The following is a 14,666-nucleotide window of genomic DNA, read 5'->3' as shown; positions in this document are numbered from 1 at the left end:
ATTTAGCTCCTCAATTGCCAAAGAGCATGAATCCCCTACACTGTAAGACATTTTAAGTCAGTAAAACTTAGAAATGAAAGTTCACCTGCTGCCTTACAAATGTGAGTAAACTCAACTTGAAAGTAACCATTGTTTGAACTCAAACTGTTAAGTTATACAAGTTGTTTAACTAATGATAGTTTGTATTTTCAACTTGAGTCTCAAAGTTAAGTCCACTTACTATGTTGAATTGTCCATTCATGAAAACTCACATTATCTTGTCCTGTAAACTTACAATTCCCTGTCATTTCAACTTACACTTTTAAGTTAAAATGACTTTGTAATATTTCATATTAAGTGCTATTTTAAGTTAAAAGGGCTAAAGTATTTAAATTGTTTCAACTTTATTCCTACTCTTGACTATACTAAATCTAGACTTCACAGTGAATCAATTTAGAGCTTCTTTGTTCAAAAACAAAACTTTATTTTAACAATGCTCATGCCTTAACATTTGCAATGTATTGTCCCCATACAACACTAGAAAGTGGAGATTAGACACAGCAGTTGCGCAGCTGGCTAGGTGTACCAAAACATTTACATAGCTTTAATATAATAAGCTAAGTAAAATTAATAGACAAGAGCATAACAATATTGCTTAACAATTATTTTAAAGTTAAAGCTGACTTTTTGACCTTAGCTTGCACACCACAAAATGGCTGTTTCAACAATATATATCAAGCTGTTCTGTGCAAAAGCAATTATGAACAGTGCAGAATAACAATAACATTCCTCTCAGTTAAGATCTTGCGATATGTTTTGCAACATGTTTTGCGAAAAATAGTGATGCTGAAGTTATTCTCTATATGAACAGGTTTATATAATGCTATGGCATTGGTTTACACATCACTAAGGTCACTGCTTTAACAATATTGTATCAAGTTGTTCTGTGCAAACTCAGTTATGAACAATGCAGAACATTAACTTCACTAACATTCTTCACAATGTCAAAAAAGTACATAAACAGTCTGGACATTTATTCCGACAGTTCTTATAGTAGTGCTTCAATTTGGTTCGACTTGGCCTGTAGTTCTGAATGGATCAGAAGGCTCTTTATTCTTCTCCAGAGGACACAACAATTCTGTATTGTTTTTGATTTTTCCATCTTCGGTACATAAACTGCTTTCTCGAGAAGTAACAATGAGCAAAGCAGAAAAAGCTTTCTTCCAGTTAGGACTTACAGGCATCCTTTTCAGTTTACAAACGATACCTCAGTAGCTTGTTTCTGAGTCCATGTATCCTGGCTGAACAGTGGTCAGGTTTTATTTTCATGATGACCCTTTGCATGAATTCAAATGAGTACTTCATCTCAGAAGGATATTCCAGATTCAGGCAGTAGATTGTTCCCATTAGCATCGCGAAACCAGTGGCCACATCTCTTACATTAGAAAGAACGATTGTCTCCTCTACCACCACAGCCACATTAAAGACTTGCATTGGGAATGCATCATGCAGAACGCCTTCATGTCCAATGAGAAGTCCGACACGCATTCCCTTCATTAAGATGTCCAGGGTTTCACCATGAACCTGAAACAATTGGACAAATTCAATTGTTATTTTGTTGCATGTAATTCAGAAAAATAATGTTAGTAATAAGTTGCCACTAAATTGGCAAAACTTGTTCATGATTGAGAATGCAAGAAGAAGAAAAACATCAACTAAAAAAAAGTGTACATTATATTATTGCAATTCAACCGGTGTATTGTTTAAAAAAAATTGTTTGTCTCCTTTAGATAGACCAGAGACTTTGCTGCCTTTAAAAAGCTCAGGGGGAGCCATCGTCCTCTATTAGTTAACTTATAGTTTATTTCTGAAGTCATGGCTGAATATTTAGATGATTCAGAATACTTTGATGTGATACTTTAATTTGATTTGTGGATTCTCTCCATAATGTTGTCAAATCCTTACAATAATGTATGTATTAATAGGAGTAACAAAACAAACACCTGAGTATCACAACAGCATAGCTGGCTGAAACTCTGCAGCCTCTCTCTCCCTCTGTACTTCTGTTGCAGCTTCTCATCAATTCAAAAAACAATAATGTAGGCCATCAAATTTAAATACCTCACCCAACTGTTCAAAATATTCTAAATATTCAGCCATCACTTCAGAAATAAACTACAACTTTCTGTACCTGCAGCTCCACCCATACTCCCCTGCTTCAAATAACAGACATAACAGGATGTAAACAAAGACGAGAAGCGACATCAGGTAAATAAAAAGGTAGAATTTGTCTCCATAATGTTGTCAGACACTTATTATAGCAATCTGAGCTAGTTAGTAACAAAACTAACACTTTTATTGGCATACTTTTGATGCAAGAAATATCCCCACACAACACCCGTTCAAACTTAGTTTTGGTTCTTATAATTCAGTTGCACCACTGGACTACCTACAAAAGGTACTGAGGAGCAGGCTACAAGCATGGAGAGCAACGTTTTAACAAAACAAAAATAAAAACTGCCTGGAAATGGTTAAAAATGATGGTTGTATTAAAATATACCTCATACTCAGCTATGCATTTATTGTGATTAACTTATGAAGTTCAGCAGTCTATATCATCATCACATTCTGTTTTCAAAACTGCCTATCAGTTAATTTTTAAACATTTGAACTGCCAGTAAGTTTTGAATGATGTACTAAACGTTAAATGAAAAAGGTTCCGCAATGTTGTGGAAAAAAAGGGATGTTTACATGTTAATATATTTTCTTACATCACACATCCTGATGATCTCTGAAGTATCCTCTGAGAAGAAACGTGGAAGACCAAGAAGGGCAGCTGTCCTCCGATTCTGGTTTGTGTCCTACATAAAGTTACACAAAAGTGAGTTCATGCAATATTTAAACTAGAGTCCTAATGGAAGTTCACATTGACAAATTCACACTATACATACCTCTTTATCAAGGCACTGCATAACACTTTGAAGGGCCAACCTCCTGCCTGATGAAATGGCTGCTTTATACAACTGCAAGAGTCTCGGCACCCAAGCATCAAGTCCCTCCAGGAATGACAGCAGATCAGTGGTCACTATTCTACCGAACTCAGCTCTTATCTGAAACACAAGTAGTGGGGAAGCCAGTAAAGATCAAATTATGACATATGAAGATTACATCCTATCTGATAGCACTGCTGCTAAAGTAGACAAATACAGAACATTTGTGTTTGTGGATGTCTGAGTTAGCAATAGTTACCTGTCTCTCATTGAACAATGCAGGCCATCTGTTCATGAGTTCAGAGACGGGTGGCTCGTCACCAATTACTTCTTTTCTTCGCTGAGAGAATGTTGCAGTCATCAGTTCATCCAGGAACTGCAAGTCTGGATCACACTTCTGCACCTCTAGAAGCATGGTCTTCCGATTCTCCTCAGATGTAAAGGCGCTTTGTCCTGCAGGTGGATCTGGCAAGTAATGGACCTCTCCCTTCTTTGACTTTTTTAACACCTTGCTGCTTGTTTGTCCCCTTTTTCTCTTATTTACAAGAACTTCAGGGCATCCAGCTGCCATCAGTCGCTGACGGTAATTGCCCATCTTGAATTTCAAGCTGAATACCCAGCAATACCATCCCTTCTCAGACCCCGGCTCTTTGAGACAAGGGTGCTTTGCTACAAGAGCTGTAGCTACACTTTCATAATGTTCCTTACTCGGATAGGCGGTGATTTTGGATATCATATCGGCTAGTTTGTCCAGTATTTCACTTTTGATGCCCTTGGAGATGACCATCACTGTTCCTTCCTTGGCATAGGCATCATTAGCTGCGGTCAGCTGAAGTTCAACATCATGGGAGAAATCAGGGATAATAAATGGATCTGGCCATTCCACTGATGAACTGTTACTCGGGGAACTCAAACTTGCAGTATCCAATGTTGAATCAGAAACAGCATCAGAATATGTGAACAAAACTTTCAGCGTTGCTCGGTCCGTTGGCAGATCTTTGATATCTGTCAAATTGCAAAGCTCATTTCCAAAGTCTGGATCTTCAAACTGCAGAAGGAAGTTTCCTCGTAAGCCAATACTGCTGCGCAGTTCTTCACATAACTTGTCGACAGACTCCGGAATGGTCTCTAAGGTGACACGCCTTATCTCTTGAGGGGACACAATGACTCGGAGAAGCATCTTGGAGGCACCTACAGCTTTAACACAGACACACACAGAAAAAAAACAAAGCTGAAAACTGACAAACAGTAGAAGCAGCCTGGACTACAAATTGTACAGCCGTGGCCAAAAGTTTTGAGAATTTGTGGTCAATCCTCAAGCGGCGGGTGGACAAACAAAAACCCACAAATTCTGACAAATTATTAAACTGATTATTCATATTCCTCGGTCAGGTTGTGGCTCAGAAGTTGATTGACAGCATGCCAGGGTGAATTGCAGAGGTCTTAAAAAGAAGGTAAACACAGCAAATATTGACTCTTTGCATAAACTCTATTTATTGTCAATAAAAGCTTTTGATAATTATAAAATGCTTGTAATTATACTTCAGTATACCAGAGTAACATTTTACTAAAAGATCTAAAAACACTGAAGCAGTGAACTTTGTGAAAACTCATTTTTGTGTCATTCTCAAAACTTTTGACCACAGCTGTAGTATAAGAGTGAAGAAATGCATAGTCTGAAATAATGTGTGGGATTATGTTAGGCAAGCAGTAAATTAGCAAGGCTTAACTTTAACAAGTGTTAAATAAAAAGGATTTAAATGACCATGGGTGTTTTTATAGATACCTTATTGTAACATGAATGTCCTTGGACTGATGAGCAGCTTTCCATCAACACTGTACGCAGCCAGAGGAGTGTAGTCATTTAGCTGGTCCGGATCAACAACCACAGCTACTGCAGGCTCTTTTTTGGTCAGCTGGTAACACCTTAGATGGTCCAAAAATCCAGCTGTAAAGAGTTCAGTAACTAAAAATATGCGGCCTTCCACTAAACAAATGTCCAATATTCTCTCAAAATCAGGCAGTCCACTTGTGTGCCCAACTGAGAGTACCATTCCTTTTGAATATTTCGTCCCATTCAAAAAGGCAGTGGAGGTGAGTGAAACGGAGTCCAGACCTCTAAACTTGTTCCGAATAGCCACATTGACAGAAGCATCTAAAATACCCACAGACACAACAGATACCCGTCCTGTTTCGATGCTTGGCTTAAAAACACTTGGCATCTCTAGGTAATATGCCAGCATTAGTTGATGTCTTGTAGCCAAAGTGTGCAAAATATTTTTGAAGTTGCCAGCATCACGAACCACCTTTTTGAAAAAGGAATGTTTAGCCTCAAATCTTATTGTCCAAAAGTCAATTACAGGACCAAATTTTTTGATTAATGTCGGATAATGTTCCAGATAGTGATGTTTAGGGCGCAATTTTGTACAAGGAAAAACTTCTAAAAGCAACTGTCGGTGGTCAGAGATTTTAGCTTGTAGGTAGCACAGGGTTTCTGTTGTGAATGAGGGGCTGGCTAACAACTCAACAATGTCTTTTAATTCAAGAATTATATGCCAAGTTTTTTCATCCTCTGGGATCTGATGGCCAATAAACAGCGGAAGAAATCTCAGAAGCGTCCAGTTCTCATGTCCATTGCCATTAATGGTTCCATTTTTTCGAAGGTTTGTCTGTATTGTCTGAGGCCTGTTAGTTTTGTCATAGAATTGAAAGGGGAATGTCAATATTTTACAATTAAGTTCAGTCAATGTGAAATACTTCTTTGCAATGAGATCTGAAATGCATATGCAGAGTTCCACAGGTACAATTCCTTCTAAGGCGTCGTGTAGAAAATCTGGTGGAAATCCTTTTGCAGCATGAAAATGGGTCAGTCTGTTTAAAGGACAGTCTTTCTTCACACCATCAACACAAGACTCATCACTCTGTTTAAGCACATTAACAGCCTCATCAAACAATGCTGGTGTTCTTAAAGTAAAAACCCCACTTCTAACATCAAATTTCTGGATATCTTGACGATTTGCCAAGCAAAATCTGCAAAACTTTTGAACATTAAAAGACTCTTGGAATCCAGCAAGTGAATGTGCACCCAAGTTGTCTGCAGATACATATAAAACTGTTCCTTTAATATTTGAGCCAAGACGTTGAACAAACACACCTTCTCTCTCAAGGAACTCAAGATCTCTAATTAGAGGCCCTAGAACCTTGCTGTAACCATGTTCTTTTACATGGACGGTTTTGCATAACACAGCCAAATAGATTGATGATAATGATGATCGTAGTCTTATAGGTAAGTTGGCAATCACCCAATAGATCCCACAAACTTTGTGCTTCTTTTTTGAAGTGCCTAATGGATTACAAATTTCGAAATCATCAATATATAGTCCAAGAGCTATTCCTAATCCTTCAGATAAAATTTTGTTCTCTTTAAAGTATTCTCCGTCTTGAAAAGAACTGTAATGACCATCTTGTTGACAGGAGGTCTTTAGTGTCTGAAGGATTTCATTTCTTTCCAACAGCTTACTGAGCACTTGTAAAATAGGAACATAAACAAATGAGCACTTTTTTTCTTGTGTATTAAACAAATATTCAACTGGTTCAATAACTGTAAAGTTCTTTCTATAAAATGACTGTCTTTTGCGATCAGTGCCAAGAGGCCCGTCCCTTGAGAGAAATTTGAGTGGGTTCAAAGCTTGCAATTGTTCAGTCAATGAAGCAACCACAGAGGCATCAGCGATGCAATTATTGTCTTTCAAAACTTTATCAATGACTGTCTTTATATTTTGATGAGCTAATTCTCCAATGTCAAATAACTCATCAATTATTTCCTGTACTGCTGAAATTGACACATGCAAAAGTGTTTGCATGCGGAGAAACAGAGATCCCAATTGATGTTGAATGGACGTTTCATTATCAAGTCCAGATTCAGCTTCAGATACAAGTATATCTTCAGTGTCTGAAACAAAATCCTCCTCTATTACAGGCAATGAAAGTGTAGTCAGTGCAAAAAGCTCTGGCCTGAAATCTTCTAAGGTGGAAGACTTATGATTGCGACTCCTATGAGCTGTAAAAGTTGACAACACACAAGACTTGAAAAAGCACCCCACAAAGGGACATTTAACAGTTTCTCTCTTTCTCAAATGAGTCTTCAAGTGTGCAAAGTACTTGTTAATGTCACTAGGATCTGAGAATGTACACAAATCACAAGATAATTTGGTTCCAATAGTAGAAGCTTTTGTATGATCTTTCAAATGAATTTTAAGTTCAGCCTGTGTTTGAAAAGTTTTTAAACAGTCTTTGTGAATACAGATGAGGCCTGAACTCCTTCGATGATGCCCATGTCGCTCTTTGTAGTGCTGTAGTATTTTCCCTTGGCAATTCGTTGAAAATGCACAAAACTTACATTTCCACTTCATGAGAGGGACATGCTTGAAGAAATCTGTAGAGAAAAACAACAACTAATTATTTTAGACTCCATTAACATGTTATTTCATAAGTTAAAAACTTACCGTGCAGACAGTTAAAAAGTAAGCCCTGACTCTGGGTGGTGACTAAGGATGGGGATTGATTTTATCGGTACTACTACTTTTACCGATACTTCTTGTCAATCATACTTTAACGGTATTCTATCTGTACTTCTTTTTTAGTTTTATATAACATTTTTAAAAATATAAAAAAAGATCAATCAAGCAATCTTTTGAACAAATCACCTTTATTTGCACTAATGTGGTGATGATTACTCTGAAAAATATATCAGGTATCGAGCGGCCACATTATTAAATTCCCACTGTCGCTAGCATACATACCATAGCTGGGTTAAAGAGGAACTAACTATGAGCTAAGCAAGGGGCGTCAAACTCATGTCCATCCCGGGCCACATAAGCATTATGGTTGCCCTCAAAGGGCCGGTTGTAATTGTGAGACTGTATAAATGTAACTACTCCTTAACATATTGTTAAATAATCGCCTCTGCGCTCAATGTATACATGGAATACATAAAAGTAAAATATATGTAGGCACATTGCTGTGTGCAAATGTTATGTTATAGCATAAATATTGTCTTATCTTATAATATATATTATAACAGGGCTCCAGACTAACTTTTCCACCAGTAGCACCACATTTCTAAGTGCACCAGCAAATGATTTGGTTGCCCCACCTTCACCTCCTTATATTGGTTGCACTGCAGTATGGCCACAGCTATTAATCCTCTATGCCTGCTGATGAATCGCTGTTTTTGCATAACCTAGTTGTGGTGCAATGACTTTCAGGGATACAATCCACCCTGGCATGCTGTCAATCAACTTCTGGGCCACATCCTGACCGAGCAATATGAATAATCAGTTTAATTAATAATGTGTGGGTTTTTGTTTGTCCACCCGCTGCTTGAGGATTGACCACAAATTCTCTAAACTTTTGGCCACGACTGTACTATATCTTACCAATGCTCCCAAAACGCCTCACATGCTGGCTGCAGCAGGCGTTCTACACAGAATTATCAGGTTGAAACCGAGTGATTTTTATCGACCTGCGCTGTTTTCTATTAGCAAAGTTTTCTATGAGCGGATCGTATTTTAAATGTCAGTACCAGTCAATCATGTTTATATAATAAAAACGTCATTGGATCACGGCAACAGTGAAAGTGACCGTTTTCTGAACTTAGCGATCCTCCGGGGCTCGGCATGCCAAAACACATCGGCAATTACTTAGACTTGACCGTGTCGCCAACTAGCTAGCTAGCCAGCACGTGCTTGCAGGCAAATGTTTAGTTGAAAAGTTATTTTTTTTGCTCCCGTCACATCTGAAGCATTTATAACCTAAACGAACGCCTACTAAAATGTCCCCTATGGACAATAGTGGTGTAATAAAACTTATTCGCCATTTGAAAATTCGATTAACACGATGGACTAGCAAAGAGAAAAACACGGTAATGTAGTCATATTCGCAAAACTCTGCCAATGTGCTGAATTTTTTCCCTTTTATCACAGAAGAAACTGACAGTGTTATTTAATTTTATCGACACAAACTCAAAAGCACTTTTAAAAGATAACTTACCTCCTTGCCGCGTCTTTTCTCCCAGCAGAATGTCGTCGTGGACCTCCGCCCTGGTCCACTGTGCAGTTGCACTAAACCTACGTTTAATTGCAGCTAGCTTGAAAAGTGCGTCCCTCCGCAGCTGAAAGTAGTCCACTGCTGTTTTCTCTATTGTTGCGTCAATAATTAAGTTGTGGTTGAAATACTATGGTTTATCCAGTTTAGCGAACTGGTGAGCACTATACTTCTTAAGTATCATAGCTTTACAGTTTTATTTTTGACTAACCCCAAAACAGGTGGTATTTCTTCAGCAGCACCCCTCCTCCCCCGTTTCTTTTTTTCAAGGTATAACTTACAGAAATAAGTTGAATCAACACTGACAGTCATGACAAAACTTACAAATAGTCAAGACAATTAATTACTTTAAGTTTATTTTTCTAAAACTTATAAACATGAGTTCAATATTCAAAACTTACCATGACAATTTGAGTAAAAAAAACAAAACAAGTTCACATAACTTAATGGGGCTCTCATGTTTTACAGTGTAGAATCCCTAAGAACAAACAGGAATGTCTTAAAAACACTATAAATAGCTTGAATTGGAATTGTTTGCTTTTAGGAAAAGACTTGCAGGAGGGCAGTCAAATATTATCAAGTAAAGTACAGAGTGTCATCACAGAATTCTCCCGGAAGTTTAAGTATAGGAACTAAAAGAACATCCTTCCTTGGATGAATGCTGATATTCTGAAACTGATGAAAGAACGAGATCTTGCACTGAAAATGGTCATAAAAACCGTATTGTTTCACGACAAATTTCATTTTACCATGTTAAGAAATAAGGTGATAACAGGGTTGAGGAAAGCTAGAGCTGATTTTTTTATGACAATAATTAGTGAGGCGAGGGGAAATCCTAAATTAATTTGGAGTCAGTTAAAAAAGCTCCTGGGTCAACTAACAAAAGCAGGAAAACAAATTGAACTAAGCCTGAATGGAAACCTGACTAAGGACCCAGCTCAAGTAACTGGAGCTCTTAATCGATACTTTGTTGATTCTGTAGCAACTATTGCACAGAGCTTTTCTGCTAGGCAGGTTAATCTGAGTTTGGCAAACACAACAGAGCCAGCTTTCAATTTTAGTAATGTTCATGAATTAAAGATCACAGAAATTATTAGATCCCTCAAGTCATCAAGAGCAAAAGATGATTTTGGGATGGACACAACAATGGTAAAGGATCTCGGTCCAGCATTAGCCAAACCTATCACCAAAATCATTAACCTCTCAATATCTCAGAGTGAATTTCCAAGGGTGTGGAAATCCGCAGTTATCACACCAATTTACAAAGCTGGTGATCCCCATTCCCCCTGCAATTATAGGCCCATCAGTATTCTTCCTATTATGTCTAAAGTTGCAGAGAAATGCGCTGCTGAGCAAATTATACATGACCTGAATAACAGCTCTTTCCACCTGCATTCATTGCAGTATAGATTCAGATCCAACCATTCAACAGAGACAGCTAATTGCTTCTTTATTGAAAAAATCAAATCACTGCTAAATAACTGTGGCTTTGTTGGTGCGGTCTTTCTGGATCTCAGAAAAGCATTTGACACTGTAAATCACAGGGTTCTTCTATCTAAGTTATCCACCTTTAATTTCTCGGCCGATGCTCTGAAATGGGTAGAATCCTATCTTTCCAACCGCTCTCAAAGTGTGCGAATACTTAATTATCAATCTGACGCCCTCTGTTTGTCCACTGGCGTACCGCAGGGATCTATACTGGGCCCACTTTTATTCTGCCTGTATGTAAATGACCTGCCAACTGTATGTCCTGAGGTTAACATTCAAATGTATGCGGACGATACTGTTTTGTATGTGCATGGTTTAACAAAAGCAGAAGTTGCTTCTAAACTAACAACCGCAATGGTCAAAATTACAGCATGGCTTAATCAGTGCTGTCTCCAACTAAACATGTCTAAAACTGTTGGTATGTTTTTCACAAAAACATACACTCAACAAAAATATAAACGCAACACTTTTGTTTTTGCTCCCATTTGTCATGAGATGGACTCAAAGATCTAAAATTCATTCCAGATACACAATATTACCATTTCTCTCAAACATTGTTCATAAATCTGTCTAAATGTGTGATAGTGAGCACTTTTGCTTTGCTGAGACAATCCATCCCACCTCACAGGTGTGCCACATCAAGATGCTCATCAGACACCATGATTAGTGCATAGGTGTACCTTAGACTGTCCACAATAAAAGGCCACCCTGAAATGTGCAGTTTTTGCTTTATTGAGGGTCTGGGGACTCAGAACCAGTCAGTATCTGGTGTGACCACCATTTGCCTCATGCAGTGCAACACATCTTCTTCGCATAGAGTTTATCAGATTGTCAATTGTGGCCTGTGGAATGTTGGTCCACTCCTCTTCAATGGCTGTGCGAAGTTGCTGGATATTAGTGGGAACTGGTACGCGCTGTCGTATACGCCGGTCAAGCACATCCCAAACATGCTCAATGGGTGACATGTCCGGTGAGTATGCTGGCCATGCAAGAACTGGGACATTTTCAGCTTCCAAGAATTGTGTACAGATCCTTGCAACATGGGGCCGTGCATTATCTTGCTGAAACATGAGGTGATGTTCATGGATGTATGGCACAACAATGGGCCTCAGGATCTCATCACGGTATCTCTGTGCATTCAAAATGCCATCAATAAAATGCACCTGTGTTCTTCGTCCATAACAGATGCCTGCCCATACCATAACCCCACCACCACCATGGGCCACTCGATCCACAACATTGACATCAGCAAAGCGCTCACCCACACGACGCCACACACGCTGTCTGCCATCTGCCCTGAACAATGTAAACCGAGATTCATCCGTGAAGAGAACACCTCTCCAACGTGCCAGACGCCATCGAATGTGAGCATTTGCCCACTCAAGTCTGTTACGGCGACGATCTGGAGTCAGGTTAAGACCCCGATGAGGACGACGAGCATGCAGTTGAGCTTCCCTGAGACGGTTTCTGACAGTTTGTGCAGAAATTCTTTGGTTATGCAAACCAATTGTTTCAGCAGCTGTCTGAGTAGCTGGTCTCAGACGATCTTGGAGGTGAACCTGCTGGATGTGGAGGTCCTGGGCTGGTGTGGTTACACGTGGTCTGCGGTTGTGAGGCCGGTTGGATGTACTGCCATATTCTCTGAAACGCCTTTGGAGACGGCTTATGGTGGAGAAATGAACATTCAATGCCCGAGCAACAGATCTGGTTGACATTCCTGCTGTCAGCATGCCAATTGCACGCTCCCTCAATGCTTGCGCCATCTGTGGCATTTTGCTGTGAGACAAAACTGCACATTTCAGAGTGGCCTTTTATTGTGGGCAGTATAAGGTACACCTGTGCACTAATCATGGTGTCTGATGAGCATCTTGATGTGGCACACCTGTGAGGTGGGATGGATTGTCTCAGCAAAGCAAAAGTGCTCACTATCACACATTTAGACAGATTTATGAACAATGTTTGAGAGAAATGGTAATATTGTGTATCTGGAATGAATTTTAGATCTTTGAGTCCATCTCATGACAAATGGGAGCAAAAACAAAAGTGTTGCGTTTATATTTTTGTTGAGTGTATAACTCTAAAGAAAAAGATCCAGACATACTTGTGTCTGGTGATAAACTACAGATTGTAAAAGAATTCAAATACCTTGGCATTATACTTGACTCCAACCTCAACTTTAAAACACATGTAAAAAAAAGTCTGTAAACAAATTAAATTTAACCTTGACAACTTCAGATTTATCAGAAACTCCATGTCCACTGAAGCAGCCATAATGTACATGCATTCAATGATTTTCTCACACATGACCTACTGTTTGACAAGCTGGTCTCAGGCGAGTCACACCACATTACAACCACTACAGTCTTTGTATAAACAGACAATAAAAGTTTTAGACAAAAAAACAAAGCAATTCCACCACTGTTCAATCCTCACAAAATACAACCTTCTGAGCAGGGAGAACATGGTTAAATACAAAAATGCATGCCTCCTTTATAAGATCATACATGGTTTGGCTCCTCCCCCACTCAGAGATTTTGTAGTCATGCGAAAAAATACACATCACTTCACGAGGGGTGTCTCAAGAGGCGACTGCGTTATTCCTCTGAGGAAGTGTGCTTTTAGTCAGCCTTTTCTGTTACAGCCTCTCGTGAATGGAACAATATCCCAACATTGATTAGAGAGCGCAACACTGACCACTCATTTAGTTCTCACCTGAAACACTGGCTAATTAATAACCACATCTGTCAGCACTGAATCAGTTCCGCCCGCTGCTGCCATCTTGTGTCTGCTTGTTGGTGAACGTGTCCTGTGTTTTTAATGAATGTGGCCTGCATGTTTTAGTTTGTATTGTTGTGAGCTTCAGGCATAGCTCACTCAATGTTTTATATGTGGCCTGGTGTCATCTGTGTTTATTGTATAATTGTGTTTCATGTTGTCCTGTGTGCACGTCACATTGACTTTAGGAGGTTATTGGAAACATGCTTTTACTAATACCTGTTACATTTTGTACATTATGTCTGCTCAATGCTGCTCCTCGTCTGTCCTGCATGTTAGACATTTTTTAACCAAATGCTGCTTCTTGTTTGTCCTGTATGGTTTATGTATTTTCACCTGTGACTGCATTTTCACCTGTGACTACGCGAAACAACAGGACAATAGATCTCATGTATGTTAATGTAAAGGATGCATACAGAGCAACTCCCCTCCCCCCATTAGGGAAGTCGGATCACAACTTGGTTCACCTACAGCCATCTTACACCCCCCTGGTCCAAAAGCTGCCTGTTAAAACTCGATCCATCAGGAGGTGGTCCCCAGAGATGGAAAGTGCCCTCAGAGACTGTTATAACACCACAGACTGGGAGGTGCTGATGGATCCGCATGGTGAGGATATAGAGGGGATGACACACTGTGTGACGGATTACTTGAACTTCTGCGTCGACGTGGTCGCCCCTGTTAAGACTGTACGCTGTTTCCCTAATAACAAGCCATGGGTAACGCGGGACGTTAAGGCTGTCCTTAACAAAAAGAAGGCTGCCTTCAGGAGCAGAGACAGGGAGGCCATGAAGGCAGCACAGCAGGAGGTCAAGCGCTGTGTGAGGGAAGCAAAGGACACCTACAGGAGAAAGGTGGAACAAAAGCTGAGGGAAAACAACATGAGGGAGGTCTGGGAAGGTGTGAGGACCATTACAGGTCACAACACAAAGACCATTGGGCCGCAGGGGGAACAATGGAGAGGGCAAACGAACTGAACGACTTCTTCAACCGGTTCAACCAGCCCCTGACCCCCCCCCCCCCCCCTCTCCCACCCTCACCACAGCCATCTCTCCTCCTTCCCTCTGCACACCTCCCCCCGGGAACCACAACACCCCCCTCCTCAACACAATCTCCGCCCCATCTTACCACAGACCAGGTCAAAGGACAGCTGAGGAAACTCCAACCCAGGAAAGCAGCAGGTCCGGACAAAGTGTGTCCAAGGCTATTGAAGACCTGCGCTGATGAACTGGGGGAACCACTACAACGGCTCTTCAACCTTAGCCTGCAGCTAGGGAGGGTGCCCACCCTATGGAAGACATCATGCATCGTTCCGGTTCCAAAGAAGAACCG

At 40.0% G+C, this 14,666-nt stretch overlaps 1 protein-coding gene across 3 annotated transcripts; it reads right to left on the bottom strand.

The window, feature by feature from the left end:
• Window positions 1-451: 451 nt before the first annotated feature.
• On the bottom strand, window positions 452-9,483 carry LOC306829359 (uncharacterized protein). Of its 3 annotated transcripts, none has more exons than XM_079352394.1 (7): window positions 9,021-9,481; window positions 7,369-7,404; window positions 4,756-4,917; window positions 3,229-4,166; window positions 2,931-3,089; window positions 2,751-2,840; window positions 452-1,563 (listed from the first exon to the last, which is right to left on the bottom strand). In XM_079352394.1, the coding sequence occupies exons 4-7, from the start codon at window positions 4,147-4,149 to the stop codon at window positions 1,234-1,236; spliced, it is 1,500 nt and encodes a 499-aa protein (XP_079208520.1). In that variant the 5' UTR covers window positions 4,150-4,166; window positions 4,756-4,917; window positions 7,369-7,404; window positions 9,021-9,481; the 3' UTR covers window positions 452-1,233. The 3 variants fall into 3 exon arrangements, with proteins under 3 accessions (XP_079208520.1, XP_079208521.1, XP_079208522.1); XM_079352395.1 differs by having other exon boundaries at window positions 4,756-4,895; XM_079352396.1 differs by lacking the exons at window positions 4,756-4,917; window positions 7,369-7,404 and having other exon boundaries at window positions 9,021-9,483.
• Between the last annotated feature and the right edge of the window lie 5,183 nt (window positions 9,484-14,666).

Source organism: Symphodus melops, assembly GCF_947650265.1.
Source record: "Symphodus melops genome assembly, chromosome: 9".
Taxonomy (NCBI): domain Eukaryota; kingdom Metazoa; phylum Chordata; class Actinopteri; order Labriformes; family Labridae; genus Symphodus; species Symphodus melops.
This window is presented reverse-complemented; position numbering and strand designations above follow the sequence as displayed.

Bases quoted from the DNA above. Each gene is read 5' to 3' on its own strand.
- LOC306829359 (XM_079352396.1), bottom strand. From the start codon at position 4,149: ATGCTTCTCCGAGTCATTGTGTCCCCTCAAGAGATAAGGCGTGTCACC. The intron at 3,090-3,228 runs GTAACTATTGCT...CTTGTGTTTCAG, and splicing joins CATTGTTCAATGAGAGACAG to ATAAGAGCTGAGTTCGGTAG. The intron at 1,564-2,750 runs GTAAGAAAATAT...CAATTGTTTCAG, and splicing joins AGATCATCAGGATGTGTGAT to GTTCATGGTGAAACCCTGGA.